The sequence below is a fragment of the Nuphar pumila genome, chromosome 3 (assembly GCF_984573655.1).
Source record: "Nuphar pumila chromosome 3, dmNupPumi1.hap1.1, whole genome shotgun sequence".
Lineage (NCBI taxonomy): Eukaryota > Viridiplantae > Streptophyta > Magnoliopsida > Nymphaeales > Nymphaeaceae > Nuphar > Nuphar pumila.
In genome coordinates, this window is record NC_143251.1 from 7,687,809 (window position 1) to 7,703,614 (window position 15,806).

Here is a 15,806-nt window from a genome sequence, read left to right on the forward strand (position 1 = left end):
TTGCAACAATGAATCCCAAAGAAGGGTATGAAGATAGGGACGACTTTGTGGGGATGAGGGGAACTGATTTTCAAATTAAATACCTTAAGCCACCCACCCAGCCAGATGTGGGAGCCCTTATGACCATGTATTAAAATTTAAAATAAAAATATGCAAAGAACCTGAAAATATCTATAGTATGCTCTTTTTTGTTTGAATAATTCAAGAGAAAAATCCCCCCATTACCAACTAAGATTGACCAGTTGGTAAAACCCTTGAGATCCTTCTGTCAATGAGGAAGTACACTCAGCTTTCACCTTGCAGCAAGAGACATGTGGGTTTCGAACTTGACATTCACAAGTCACCCTATCAGATGAATTTGAGCAGATTTTTTGTATGATACAGTATGTTCTTATTATTTAAGATATTACACACTTTATCATAGAAAAAAATATATTAATTCTTTCACATAGACGAGCGGCAGAGTTCTTGGCATTCTCGTTTCTTTCTCTCACGTCCAAGAAAGCATGAAAACTACGCAGTCTCTCTCTCTCATCACCCGTGCGAGCAACTGCTGCCAACACAAAGCTGATGTGGTCTCTGGGAGGCAAACTCGGCTATACTCACGCCCCAACCGACATTTCAAATCTTTACTTTTTCTCCCCCCATCAGGATTCCTGCATTCCCCCCCTATCAACTTCATCCACCCGTCCATTCTTCTTTCCAGTACCCACCAAGAGAAACAGAACGTTCTCATCTAGCCCTTTTCTCCATCCCCACCACCACCAATCTTCTTGTTTAATCGTCACGCACAATCAGATCTCGCAGCCTTTCCTCAAAGAAGATGGCGCAACTTCAGATGGACCCTTCATTGAAAACAGAAGAACACGCCGAGAAGTCCCTCGAGCGATCCACCACCATGAGCAAACTCAACGCTCAGGCACCGGAATTCGTCCCCAGATCTCAATCCCAGACGTCCGCTCCCGGGTTCGTCTACCCTTGTTTTCATATCGTCGGAGGTGATGGCTCGCAGATTTGTTACTTCCCTGAACAAGAGCTGTTGCCCACGCAGAGCTTCTGTTCCACTTTGACGTTTCTTCCCTCTTCCTCATCAAAGGATGTTCTCACTGAAGATCTCAAGCAGAAGATTGTCAAACAAGTGATTCTCTCGTCACCATTTTCTTGTTTCTCTTTTCTTTGTTGTGCTCTTGTTTTGTCTATTCGTAATTTCAAATCACCGTGTCATCTTATGTTGGCACCTGTACGTTTTGTGTATGTGGAGAGAGAGAGAGAGAGTCGTACGTGAAAAACCCAGTTAAGGTAAAAAAACCAAGTTTTTGGCATGTTTGGATGCCAAAAACTTCGGTTGTGCTTAACCAAGTTTTAATGAAAACCTGGTTCGGTCAACAAAAAAAACGGTGGCTGGCCGGAAAATGGCCGTCCTTTTTTTTGTAATTTTTTTCTGTTTTTTAAATTTTGGGTAACCAAAACAGGTTTTTGTCACCCAAACAGTATTTTTAAAGCTGATTTTTTGGCAAACTTGTTTTGCCAAAAACCAGGTTTTACCCTTGTCATCCAAACAGCCCCTTAATATTTTGTAACCAAGAAAAGAACTGTTTTTTTTTTTCTCCATTGGTTTCTCGTGACAAATAATACTCAGAAAGGAACATCGAGTTTTCTTGTTGCATTTATTTTTTCCACTTTTTTTTAATGGTTATGAGTTTTATATTGGGTTATCTTGGTATATTAGAATACGATGGGAAAACTAATGCAAGAATACTTTGTCTATCTTTGATGTCTCAGATAAGACTGGGGGGTTTTCTTTCTTTTGCATGTGGGATCGCTTAATTGCCTACCTATGTGACATAGGCCAATGAGTTCGGTTCCACTCATTCCAACGTCATCCCCCATGTTCATACCCCTCTTGAATCTTATGATGCAAGTTATTTAGATCAAATCTGACCTTATAGATGGATTCAGCATGGTCGACTTAATAAGTATAATTAAATCACAAAATTTTGCGTTTTATCAACCGTTGATTTTCGAATCGAAAAAAAAAACCTGTATACAAGGTCGGATTTCGGCAGTCGGATTTCGGCGACTTAAATGTCTATCTTCACTAAATGAATGATGCAGATCACATCTTAGTCCTGTTTGATCGAAACGAGTTTTATCCATGAAATCCCAAAGAGGGGTATGAAGATAAGGATGACATTGGGGATGAATGGAACCCAACTCCAGGCACACATGGCCGCATTCTGAGTGGGCCCTGCATTCTGTTGCTGTGGAGCCCATGGAATTCTGTCATGTGATTGCCTGTGTCACATAGGCAGACACTTGAGCGATCCCTGGATCTCTCTCATTTGCATGTTCATGTAGTAATTTAAATGGGCTTCATGCAACATATCCTGATGAAAAAAGAAGAAAATAATAGTTTTCTTATATGTTATATGTTATGATAAATAGAGAAAAAAGAAAATCATTGGTGTTCTTTGAAGACCGGTGACCGACTTTCTAACAATTGTTATTCTTATGAAGATCAGCGGATGATCTGCTGTTAGGTTAGGGTTGCTTTTTTCATCCCCTGCTGTTTTTCTTGAGGCCTGCATAATAATGTCATCTTCCTTTTTTATAAATTGGGAGTTCGTCTTGACAGTTTTTATAAATTTGGAGCATCAGGTGCTTCAAGGGCCATATATTTGGTATTTGTGTGTACTTGTCACTACCACTGTACCACATAGGTATTTCTTTTTTCTTTTTTATTGTAAACTGATACATCTAGTTTTTTCATTTCATGGTGTTGTTGGCAGGTTGAATACCAATTCAGCACTGCAAATTTGGCTTGCACTGACTACTTAATGAAGTTTATGAATAAAGATCCTGAAGGATATGGTAAGAAAAAACCAGATTTACCTTGATTCGAATTGTCTTATTTCTGTATGTCAAACGGAAACCCCACATGGCAAGTCTAATCCATGGTGATGACTATTTGATATCCACAACTGAGATGCGTTTCCAATTTTTTAAAATCAAATGCATCCTTTACTGCATTTGAGATATTGATCCGATCAAAAAGTGGCACAGGCCAGGAGACAAGCCAACTGTTGACTACAATATAACCATGGCTTTCTCTCTAACTAAAGTTTTGGCCAAAACAGAGGACAGGTTGGTACAGATTATTTTGTTCCAACTCATGGAAGTTCGAAACCTAATTTCTGACAGAAAATAGACCTGTATAGATATCTGCATCTCTGATGACATCTATATTGATACACGTTTGATGCAAATTTTATCTACGGTTCTTCAAATTTGTCCATTAAAAAGTCTACTGGTCATATTCATAGCAAGGTAGTCGGTTCTAAGGGTAAGGTTGTCAATTGACTTAGTACCCACTTCGCTTTGCATTTGTTTGTTTCAAACTGGTACCTAAACTTGAGTCTATAACAGCAATTTGTATCCAACATATCTTTTGCTAAATAATTAAAGAACTAAATTAGCAGATACATGGACACTGTTTTATAACATAAAATTCTAAATAGATATGTCCCTGCAAGCATTTATTTTCTCATGAACAGAGCAATGACTTCATGATAACAATGATGGAACGTCATCTTAATCTTATGACTTGGACATTGCTCTTACTATTGTGCTGCTTTATTTTTATTAGCCTTAAAATCCTTCAATGGAAGAAACTTTTAATTCTTTATTTCCTATTCTGCTGAATATAAGTGCATTTCATTAATAAAGGGCGAGCATCCCTACATGGAAGATAGAAAGAGAAAGGGAGGGCAGTAAATTTTAGTACTTGGAGACAATCTGATATGCTGTTTCTGGCCATTGTTGTTGTAAATAATCTGTAAATTTATAAAAATCCGAAAACACTGGATCAGTTCTTAAGCGCCCTGTCCTGCTCTCTTCATTCAAATGAGAAATTTTGTAGTTTCATGTTTTTATAAACCACCCTGAATTATAATATGAATAGAGTGATGAAGTAATTGGATTTCCGTGATAGGAATACACAAGCTTGTTATCTATTAGCAGCTTTGAACAGATCTTGGAAGAAGTATCCTAGTGAACAGGGATTTTGCAACTGATATACTCAAATTAAAATTTGCTTAAGGAAAAACTCATTGACTTTTTATGTTGCAAGATAAGTTTTTATATGACTTCAATTCAAAATAACAGCTGGAGTTGAGTATGAAACTCTTTGACCACTAATGTTGTTCGCATTTTCAACATAATAAGATCAACTCTAGTCAGTTTATAGCATCAAAGACAACAATATAGGCATATTTGTGTAAACTATGGTGTGTTTGCTTCTTATTTCTAGTGTTTTTTCCTTGGGAATGCTTTTTTATTGTTCTGTTGAGGTCTTCATGTGACCTTTAGCAAATCATTAAAGACAGATCTGAGATGAATCTCCTTTACTTTTCTGTGCAGTTCCAATATCAGTTATTTCTTCTTTTAAGAAGATAAAACCCCTTGTTAATAACAATGATATCCTAGCTGCGGCACTTCGGACCTCTACAAAGCTTGTAAGCTGTTCTGTTGTTGCTTCTTTTATATTCTGCTTCTGATATGATATGACATCAACCTCTTTACATTTTATTTATTTTATTTTATTTTTAAAAATTCCCCCCCTCTAAGGTTGTAAGTGCAGATGGGAAGAAAGTCAAACGCAAACATCCACTTACTGATGCAGATGTAGAAGATTTCCAGGTACAGTCAACATATGCACACTTGCACATGGATAATTTGATATGAAGGCAATAGATAAAGATTGATATTTTTCTTTTATGACATGCAGTCACGTACAGTCGTGGTAGAAAACTTACCTGAGAATTATTCTCATCAAAACCTTGAGAAAATATTCAGCGTGGTTGGAAGGTGAAATTCCTCTTTTTCTTCATGTTCTCTCTTTATGAGGCTCATCACTGGGTTCATGCATTTGAAGGTCATTTTTTTTATTGGCAGTGTGAAGAACGTTCGAATATGTCATCCGCCAGAGTCTAATGTTGCCACTTCTGTTGTATCTAGATCTGTTAAAGCTGATGTGCTTGTTAGCAACAAGGTTTTGGTTTCTTGATTCTTTACTCTCTTTTCTTATGTTGAATCATTACCATAAATTTCAGATGCTTCCCTGGCCTGACAGTAGTTTAATGAAATTACAATTTCCTTTGTTGTAAGCAAAAAACATGAAAACTGATGGAAATTTGCCTTCATGTGCTACGAGTTAGTCTATTCTCCTGCCTATATGTTTTGATTTTCCCATTTTTTGGAGGAATAGTGGTTTTTGATATATGGGGTAGGTGTTAATTTCGTGTGTGGAGGAATAGTGGCCTTGCTGTTCAGATTCATATTCTCAACTCATGTATGTATGTATTATATACTCCTAGTTATATGTCTTAACTGACCATTTTCTTGTGAAGTTGCATGCGCTTGTGGAGTACGAGACCGTAGCACAGGCCGAGAAAGCAGTGAGTTTTATTTTGTTCAAAGTTACACACGATTCATGCTTTGTCCTATCATAAAAAGAGTACTTAGATTTTAGCTACATTTTAGATTGCAGAGCTAAATGATGAGAACTGGAGGAAGGGCCTAAGAGTGCGACTGCTTCTCAGACGTTCGGTATTTTGACTGAAAACAAATGTCATATAATGTGTTTTATGCATAACAGCATAACTTTGGTATCTCTAATCTGATATTTCTTGTTTGTCCAGCCAAAATCTGCCAGAAGTAAAAAACAGGAGTTTGACAATGCAGATGCCAACCATGAAGATGAGAGCGTGCATCATACATGTGAATTGCTGGATGGATGTTGCCCACAGTCTGAACATGCAGCTGAAAACACTGTATATTGATTATCTTTGGTTTCTCAGTTGATGCTCTCCATATTATAGTTGAATGGTTTTCTTGATTTGATGATCATTAGGTTATCTTTGGTCCAATTCCAATCATTGAGTTCCTTCATTTCACGTAAAATGCAGATGGGATGTCACCAATAAATGCCCATTAGTTAATGGAAGATGATTGCTATGTTTTCTTTGAAACATAGCCATGAATCTCATTCTTGGCAAGGTTTTTCTCGGGAGCTTTTTTCAGAATGTTATTTTTCTCAAGAAAAGTTTGAAATAAAGAAAAATGAAAAAGAACAAGACATAATAGGTTTTGGCAGGATTTTTTATACAGTTAGAAAAAGTTTTAAAAATAAAACAAACATAATTTACAAAAATATATAGAGTAAGATTTTGTTTTAAACCATCATGATATTATCGCGCGATAATATTGCTATACTTATGTCATAACCAATATTTTGAAAATATCAGCGAAACTTGTGGCTATGCTTTGGAACAAAAGTCGAAAATTGTTACATCTTTAGTTGGTCTCTATATTTCTTTATTTTGTACACATGGCATCATGACAATGCTTGGTTGATCTTCAGATTTATCAGCATCACCTGCTTCAACTTTGATGTGATTAGCTGTTGTAATTAACATGATAAGCATTGACATGTTTAATGTTTCTCGCTTGTTCGCAGGGTGATGACAGTGCTAAGAAAGGACGTGGACGGGGTTGGGTCAAATGTGTGGGGCACGGACAGTGTCAGAAACTCGCTGGGTCCATGTTGGTGCAACCAAACTGTACAAACCATACCAACCAAGTGAACAAGCCTCCACCTCCAGGCCCAAGAACACCAGACGGCACACGGGGATTTACCATGGGCAGAGGCAAACCAGTTGCTTCACCAAATTCTTAGGCTGGTCATTTGTAGATTAAATATCATGTTGAGTGGATTAAACTGACTTTATTACAGATAGGAAGCATCTTTTTTCTTTTTCTTTTTCTTTTTGGTGCAACAATTTTTTTTTTACATTATTTGTGTATTGTGTACTAGAGGCAGTAATAAAACATTCATTGGAATTATTATATAAATAATGAGATGATGGTCTCTAATTTTCTCTTCCGACCCACAGCCCCCACTCCCAACTCCTTCACCAAGGGCACCAAATAAATGCAGGTATAGTAAAAATTCAGTAGATGAGATTTATTTTCTTATATGAAAAAGGAAGAAGTTACGATTCTTAGTTATCGTTTAGCATCTGTTTCTTAATAAGGAAGAAGAGCTTGCCTCTTAGTTGGGGCTTATTTCATAGGGGTTTATTTGATGTAAATAATACTTTTTCTAAACAAAAATTTGGATTAGTTGGCAATCAAAGATGCTGGCTTTTCATCATTCTTGTGCTTGATCCGCATCTACATTTATTCATTTAAACTATGGAGATAAGTGTCGAACCACACACAGGCGACCCATATCCAAGTCCATATCAGGTTGATATGCATTATGGAGATGAGTATCAGAGTGTGTTCATGTATTTGGATAGTGAAATTAAGCTCCTATTTCATGGGATTGGCAGTCACCACCCCTAAGCCTCTGTTTGGGATCTTTGAATTGGATGTGCATTGCAATACCCTTTGCCATTTGGGAGCAGTTCATTATGGTTCCCCCCAACACCCTCGGGCCTCGGTTGTTTGAGAGTAGCATAAGTGTTGCCCCCATTGCCACATTTCAACGCCATTCACAATAAGATACTTTTGGCAACTCCATCCCCAACACCATATTCTGTCAGCACCATATTTTGAAGACACTGCCTCTCACCAAAAAAAACATATTTTAGCCATGTATGATAACAGTGCTTTCATCCCAGTGTAAGGCTTCCAAACAGAGCCTGAGCTTCGGTTCAGGTCATTGACTCGTGGTAGGCTAGTTCTAGGCTCAAGGCTCAGTTGCAAACCAATAGCACTCGCAAAGCGAAGCGTCAGGGCGTTATTGAAATAGGGGAAGGTCTGGCCTCGGCTTTAAAGGAAATCTATAGATGCTTCTTTATCCCTTCATATATCCTTGAAAATACAGCATGAAGAAACTACCCTATGGTTTGGACACCCCGTTAGATGTTGATGTCACATTGACTGTGGACCAGAGTGGGTGTCCGCAATATAAAACTCTGAGTACTGGTAGGAGCTGTTAGTGCACGTCACCTTGTATTGGGACGTTGCAGGTTCAAAACTCAAAGGTATTGTTGTATAACTGGTAGGGGTCTGCCTAACCCTAGCGGGACTTAAAAAAAAAAAAGCACTAACAAACAATCATACAACACAAATCGATCAGGGGAAGTGCTACAACTCTCTTATTCATTATAGAGAGGAGAGAAGACAATATATACTCATTTAAGTTACCCTTATATATGGTTTTGGGTTCCTATATACAATTTCATTAAGTTAAACAAGTATTTTATCATGCAACCACTTGCCTTTCCTTCTTAAACCTAGGCTAGGCTAGGATATTTTCTTGGCTTAAACCAAGATAAGTTTGCGCACTTTCCTCCTAATGGATAGGAAACTTCAGTACCGAGACTCATTGAAATAGTAGGCTTCTCATTGCCACCACATTTTCTAAGCCCTTTCAATATTAAAACTTCTTTGGATTGGATCACGTGTGGATCTGAACTGGAGCCAGATGAAGGATTTAAACATGGTTCTCTAACAGAAGCAACACATGAAGTGGACCCGATAAAAGTTATATCTGTAAAGTAGGGGTGTCAACGGGTCGGCTTTGGTTCGGACCCAGGTGAAACCAGACCTGACCCCAATTTTCAGGTATGGTATCTTGTCCGAACCTCGGTCTAATCAGACCCACCATAAGAGAAACCATACACATACTCGATAAGAACTACATGAACCAGTCCCGGTAAAGTAATAATATTATCATTTTTACACTGAAAATTTGTGGATCTTAATCGGAACATGGGTCAAGCTCAGGTCTGATATAAAATTTCAAAACTATACCCGGCTCCATGTATTAATCGGATCTTCGGGTCTTCTTATTTATCACCATACCCAGACCCTATAGGGTTTGGTACGGGTTAGGTCCGGGTAAACCCGAGCCGTTGACAACCCTAGTGTTAAGCATGAAGCATTAGCAAAGAAGTGGAAGTGGAAGCCAGTAGCAAAGAGTTTGATCTGGCACCTTCACAGCCACCCTGTGATAGTGTATGAAAATGAGTAATTGAAATGTGTGATAGCTGTCAACCGGTGGAGTACCTGACCCATCAGGGTATGTAGACAGTGGAATCCCAAACCCAGACCCATATAATATTATAAATTTAATTTTATTAAAAATACATATAAAATATTTGGATAAATCATGACAGAAACCCGGCCTGCATGTTGCTCAGATGGGGTTCAGGGTGATCCAAATATTAGTTGGGTGGGATCAGCACTTTTCATGCCCATACCCGACCTGTTGACAGCCCTAGATTTGCTTGAAATTTAATTTTTGTCAATTTTACTAAAACATGTAAATCATGTAAACAAGTTTTACGAGAAAAAAAAAGATTTTAAAGCAGTTTACAATTCCTTTAGCAAGAAAATTATGATTCCAGGTATTTATAAAAAAAAGACTGTCATGTTAGGGAAAACAAGCTTTTCGTTCTCCTAATGCATTTTTTTAAGAGCTGTGAAAGCATGTTTTTTGGATTTATAACCAGCTTGCATCCCTGATTCAGTGATCTATGTCTGTATCACGAAGTTCTTGCTTGACCCAAATATGGGAAAGCTTTAATCCAGTTTTTCAAAAAACCTGGTTAGCGTCCGGATATGACCTATATCCAAACTTTCTCCAAATATAATACAAATAATTTTCTAAAAGTAAAAACTAATTAAATAGAATAATAAATGATAGGAAGTTCGGACGATGGAAGCCTTACAAATGTGGCTTTTAAGTGAACTTCATAAAGATGCTGTGAAAAATACTAGCGTTCGAAGAGTTGGTTTAGAATTTGGCTTCTTAAAAAATGGAAAATAATTAAAAATAGTGGAAAGTGGCCCATGCAGGTTTCGAACCTGCGACCTTCGCGTTATTAGCACGACGCTCTAACCAACTGAGCTAATAGGCCCGTGGATATTGAATCTATGAACAAACTAAAAGTAGTTTTATTTCTTCGACCCTGTTCCTCTCGCCATGAAAAAATGGCCATTTTCAAACCATGCGTTTCACTTTCACACAATTTGTTGTGAAACAATTGTTCATAAGAGTTCATTTTCCTATTTTTGTTGATCATGTATTGTTCATCTAATTCACAAAACAATGGATCTCGATTCCATGGAATGGGCTTTCCCCGATGAACCAAACGTGCTATAAACTTCCCAACATTTGAGCTTACGCTTTCTGAGACGGTCATGGCGCGATGTCGGCAACGTTAAAGCATCGACCCTACACAGACCCACATCAGATATGCATTTCCTTCCTACAGTGAATCGCTAACATCACTCACGTCAATCAGATCCTCGTCTTCTCCGGGCTCCATAACTCCGATTTGCTCTTCTCAAAGCTTGTCAACGTCTGCAATTCGATTCGAAGGATGGACGTTGCCTCCTCGATCTTCCGCCAAATTCCTCTCCCGAACTCGTTGCTTTGGACCGCCATGATCAGGGGTTACTCTGAAAATGATCCCTATGATCGATCCATCCTTCTCTACGTCCGAATGCGGCGCCAACTCGTGGCGCCCAATCATCTCACCTTCCCCTTCGTCTTGAAAGGTTGTAGTAAGATGTTGGCGATTCGAGAGGGGCAGCAGATTCATACCAACATTTCAAGTTTAGGTTTTCCTCTAATTTGTATGTTGGAAACGCTTTGATTGATTTGTACTCAAAAAATGAGTTAACTGAAGTTGCGCACCAAGTGTTTTGATGAAATGCCTCAGAGAGATATGGTGGCAATTACTGGTATGATCACGGCCTATTGTATGCGTGATCGTCTGGAAGCAGCCAGAGCAATCTTCGAAGAGGTTTCGGAAGTAAATGGTGTTTTTTTATAGAGTGCCACGATAGGGGGTTACATTCAAAGTAGGGCGTCCGGTGAAGCTTTAGATTTGTTCGATAGGATGAGGTCTAGGGGCGTGAAACCTAATTTTGTTACGATGGTGAGTGTAGTTTCTGCATGTGCAGAGGCAGGGGATATCGAGAAAGGAAGACATATGCACGAATTCATGGTAGAGAGTGGTTTGGAGATCAATGCCATTGTTAGCACCTGTTTGATGGATATGTATATGAAGGGTGGCTTTTTTAATGAAGCCATGGAGTTGTTTGATAGAATTCCTCACAGAGATGTGGTCTCATGGAATGCTTCGATTAGTGTTTTTTCAAAGAATGGCCATGCTACTAAGGCCCTTGAACTTTTCAGGAAGATGCAAGATTTGATGGTTATGCCTAATGCTGTTACTTTTGTAAGTGCTCTTTCCTCGTGTGCACAGCTGGGAGCTCTAAGTGAGGGCATGGAGTAGGGGTGGCAATCGGGTCGGGTTGGCGGGTCAGCATACCTCAACCTGAACCCGACCCATTTATTAAACGGGTCGGCTGTGGCAAACACGAACCCGACCCGTTTAATAAACGGGTAACCCGACACGACCCGCCAACCCATTTAATAAATGGGTTGGGTCGGGTAAACGGGTTTTTAGGCTCGCGGGTCGGGTTGGCGGGTTGACGGATCGGGTTGGCAGGTAGTCAGGTTGGCGGGTCGGGTTGGCAGGTAGTCAGGTTGGCGGGTCGGGTTGACGGGTTGGGTTGGCGGGTTGGCAGACGGGTTGGCGGGTTGGCGGGTTGACCCACCCGCCTAACCCGTTTATTAAACGGGTCAGCCGGGTTGGCATACCCCCAACCCGAACCCGACCTGTTTAATAAACGGGTTACGCGGGTCGACCCGTTTATTAAACGGGTTGGCTTAAGCCCAACCCGAACCCGCCTAAGAGGCGGGTTGGCGGGTCGTGTCAGAAATTGCCACCCCTAGCATGGAGATTCATGAATTGGTGAACAATATGGGTTTGGGATTGGATTGGATTTGATGGTTGCAACAACACTTTTGGATATGTATGCAAAGTGTGGATGTGTGGAGAAAATGCAGCATGTCTTGTATGCCATGCCTCAGAGGGATGTCATCTCATGGAGTGCATTGATAAATGGCTATGCAGTACTTGAGCATTCTCAAGAAGCGATTCTTACATTCTCTAAGATGTTGGATAAAAGGGTGAGACCGAACAGTGTCACATTTGTGGCTATCTTGAGTGCATGTTCTCATGCAGGTCTGGTCCATGAAGGGCAATCATACTTCCTGTCCATGCGCAGAGATTATTACGTAGAGCTTAGAATGGAGCATTATGCTTGCATGCCTGAACTTTTTGGATGAGGCGGGCTTCTTGAGCTAGCTAAACATATTATAGATAGCATGCCATTTGAACCAAGAGCTAGTGTGTGGGGGTCTTTATTGCACGCTTGCATGATCAACAACAATGTCGATATTGGGGAATGGGCAATGCAGCATCTAGTGCAGCTAGAACCAAGAAATGATGGAAATTATGTGATCTTGTCGAATATATATGCTGCTGCAGGTAGGTGGGAACACTGGGAAGATGCTGAGAGGATGAGGGCAGCCCTAAGGGATCATGGAAGACAAAAGAACCCTGGATATAGTTGGATAGAGGTAGAGGGTTGCATCCATGAATTTCTTGCTCATGACAAATCTCATCCTCAGTCCCCTCAGATTTATGCCATGTTGAATACGTTGGTTGAGCAGTTGAGGTTGGAAAGCTATGGTTCAGTTAAAGCCTAGCAGTTTCTTGCTGGATATAGCATGCCACTGGATATGCGAGAGAGAGAGAGAGAGAGAGAGAGAGAGAGAGAGAGAGAGAGAGAGAGAGAGAGAGAGGGGCCAGGATCAGGTGCAGCGACACACTTCAAGTGTACCATGGCACCTGATCCTGTCTCGAAATTATGTGCAGATGAAAATTGTTTGGTGACTGTAACCAATTAAATTGTCGGTATATCACCTTAAGATGATGATAGAACCTTACATGAGTCCATATATTTGGTATAGTCTCCATCGGTAACAGACTTGCAAACAAATTTCTTCCCCTTCAACTTAATTTGTGGGGAAGTTGCCAAGGTATCTCTTGTAACACAATTGGTTTTGATAGAAAAGTGAAATTTTGTTGCACAAGGGTTCATGTTTATTTTATTTTATTTGTAATTTATTGATATAGATTAACTTTCTGCTGGGGACCACCAATAAGATCGTGATCTCTTCTGAATATGTAAGCACGCAATTATCTGTGGAATATTACTAGGTAGCTTTTTTAGTCACCAATTAAAGATTTTTTAATCTAGCTTAGTCATTCAAGCAGACATTGATTCTTTTTGTTCATGACTGATCGTCACCAATGATTGTCCTTGACCTTGTACAAGGATGATAGATAGAACTTCTCGATTCTATTTTATGTTTACTGAATTGCTGCCTAAATTATGAAAAATGTGTAGGGGATATAAAGTGATAAAAATCTGTGGAAATTGCCCTACACAGTCCAAAAGTTGCTAGTTTTTTTTTTTAATTCGAAAGTTCAATCTAAGAATTTATTGGACCTCACAGCTGGAGGCCTAGGGGAGTAAGTGGGTCAAATAATGTTCAGAATTTGGACGATTAAAACAAATTTACAAATAAATGTTCAACCTTTCATATTTTGCCAAATACATGCTCAACCTTCCAATAAAAAACACCTCTTGATTTTCTTTTACGTTTTTTTTCCTTATTTTGCAAAGATATAGTCCAATCGAAGAAAGAGAAAATAATATCCAACAAGAGAAATCTATCAAACCACTATTGCATGATATTGGAAAAATAATTGCTTCCCATCCCTGTCAATTTGCAAAGAACATAAAATCCCACAAACACATACACGAACTTATGAACCAAGAAACGAAAGCTTGCTCTAATCTATGGTTTGCTTTATTTGTAGATAATGAGTAGTCTTAGAATATCAATGAACTGCCAACTCGTGTTTTTCTTCAATGAGTGCAACCAAAACCACGGTTTGGTGCAGCCCTAACAGATGGAATGCTACGAATGGGAACACTTTTGTAGGAAGGGCTGGGAAACAAGCCGAGCCGCTCGTGGTTCATATCATGTTTGGCTCATAAAGGGTTCATTCAAACTCGGAAAATAGGCTAAGCAAGCTGAACACGATCAATAGGTACTTGGCTTGGCTCGATTTGCCAGAGCTCGTTAAGTAGTAAAAAATATATGTTTAGATATATTTTATATTAGTATATGTAGAACATATGATTGAACTATTTTTTTTTTAACAATAAAGCTGGGGGTTACCCCGAATTTATATTAAATAAATAAATAATTACAAATGATGGTTTGTCCTTCTAAATCAAATCATTACAATTCTGAAGCAAGAAAAGCATATAACACATGCCAATAAATGGCCCTTCAGCAGCAACCCTCGCGTCCTTGCACCATCGTTGATTATTTGAGATAACAGACACGTTGTTCATTGAGAAAGAGACGATAAGAACCAGTAGGTATTATACTCATCTCCCTCAAACAAATAAATACAGCAAAATAAATGAGATCCCAACCTCTATAGGTGCATGATGCAAATCTAATTAATCGCAAAAGAGCTAGAGTCAGCTAACTAAAAGTTATCCACTGTCAAGCCTGTTTTGACAAACAAGGATATGAATTTCTGCTAGAAAATCAACCACTCAAGCTCAGCAAAATGTTTTGTACATGACGCCCAAACCATTTCAACTATTTCAGTTCTGCCCGAAAGCAATCCCTCATGATAGGACACATTTTTCAGTTTTCAAATATTTCAGCAAATAATATGAAAAGTGAAAATAGGTTTAGTCTTAGGCTGAAACAATGCATTGGTTTTGTAATCCTATTTTCTCCAGATCTAAAACAATGTGATTTTGAAAGGTTGGACATGTTATCAATGCACAAGAAATTGAGCGTGTACTTGTAAATTCTTTTTTAAAAAAGTTTGTTTCCTGGTCCTGCAAATTTACCTGTTTATATCTTATCTACTTTCACTACCATGATCTAATTGGTTCTCTACAATGTGCCTAGAAATCGACTAAATTATATCTAACTCTATTGTACCTGGATTGATGTATACTTGAGCTAATCAAGTCTTTCTATATGGAATGGGACCTAAGCCGCTAGGTAAGTCACTCCTTGTGCAAGCCCAAGCGTGGCAAATCCCTTGGGGCAAGGGGTAGCGACCGTAAGTACGGCAGGCAGAGCGTGTGGCTAGATCTTTGATCCTAGGGGTGGTTTCTCCGTGTAAATATCAAAAAATCAACTCTTTCTAATGATCACAACAACAACAACAACAACAACAACAACTACAACTACAACTACAACTACTACGCCTTCATCCCAAAACAATTGGGGTCGGCGATATGAACCAAAAAAGAAAATCATTCTGGGTCTTCCACATGAATCCTTCTCCTCCAATCATTTCTATCCAATGCCATGTCCTCAGTGAGGTTCAAAGCATTCATATCCTTTCCTATCACCTCCATCCATGTCTTCCTAGGCCTACCCCAACCTCTTTTAACTAATATATTTTCCCATTTCTCCATCCTTCTAACTGGAGCATCATTAGGCCTTCGCCGAATATGTCCAAACCACCGTAAACGATTCTCTCTCATCTTATTTTCAATGGGTGCAACACCTACCTTCTTACGTATCTAAGTCTTTTTAATGATCGTTACTCATAAATTATTGGCCTTTCCATTTAAGTCCTCTTAGTTGGCTCCATGGCAACTTATCAGGTTCTTGCTCGACCTATTCCAAATGAAACTATTTACGAACCCAAACTGATTATATATATCTTAACATAAACCAACACAGCTATAGGCCCAAAGTGGTCTAATACAAGTTGGGGCCCATACTTATCCAACTCATTTGCACCTGACCATGTGCATAC

At 39.1% G+C, this 15,806-nt stretch overlaps 1 protein-coding gene, 1 non-coding gene and 1 pseudogene across 2 annotated transcripts; 2 read left to right on the forward strand and 1 right to left on the reverse strand.

Annotated features, from left to right (window-relative positions):
- The first annotated feature begins 823 nt into the window (after window positions 1–823).
- On the forward strand, window positions 824–6,736 carry LOC149841821 (la-related protein 6C-like). The gene is made up of 9 exons (XM_090000531.1): window positions 824–1,138; window positions 2,790–2,871; window positions 4,420–4,514; window positions 4,627–4,698; window positions 4,787–4,866; window positions 4,954–5,050; window positions 5,409–5,456; window positions 5,700–5,831; window positions 6,518–6,736. The coding sequence occupies exons 1-9, from the start codon at window positions 824–826 to the stop codon at window positions 6,734–6,736; spliced, it is 1,140 nt and encodes a 379-aa protein (XP_089856657.1).
- A 3,122-nt stretch (window positions 6,737–9,858) lies between these two features.
- On the reverse strand, window positions 9,859–9,932 carry TRNAI-AAU (transfer RNA isoleucine (anticodon AAU)). Its single transcript has one exon. It is a non-coding gene; the product is annotated as a tRNA-Ile (tRNA).
- A 465-nt stretch (window positions 9,933–10,397) lies between these two features.
- Window positions 10,398–11,318, forward strand: LOC149841823 (pentatricopeptide repeat-containing protein At1g50270 pseudogene; annotated as a pseudogene).
- Window positions 11,319–15,806: the final 4,488 nt, after the last annotated feature.

Excerpts from the sequence above, each read along its gene's own strand:
- LOC149841821 (XM_090000531.1), top strand. The coding sequence starts at position 824 with ATGGCGCAACTTCAGATGGACCCTTCATTGAAAACAGAAGAACACGCC. Across the intron at positions 4,699-4,786 it reads CAGATGTAGAAGATTTCCAG|TCACGTACAGTCGTGGTAGA; the intron begins GTACAGTCAACA and ends TATGACATGCAG. Across the intron at positions 5,832-6,517 it reads AACATGCAGCTGAAAACACT|GGTGATGACAGTGCTAAGAA; the intron begins GTATATTGATTA and ends GCTTGTTCGCAG.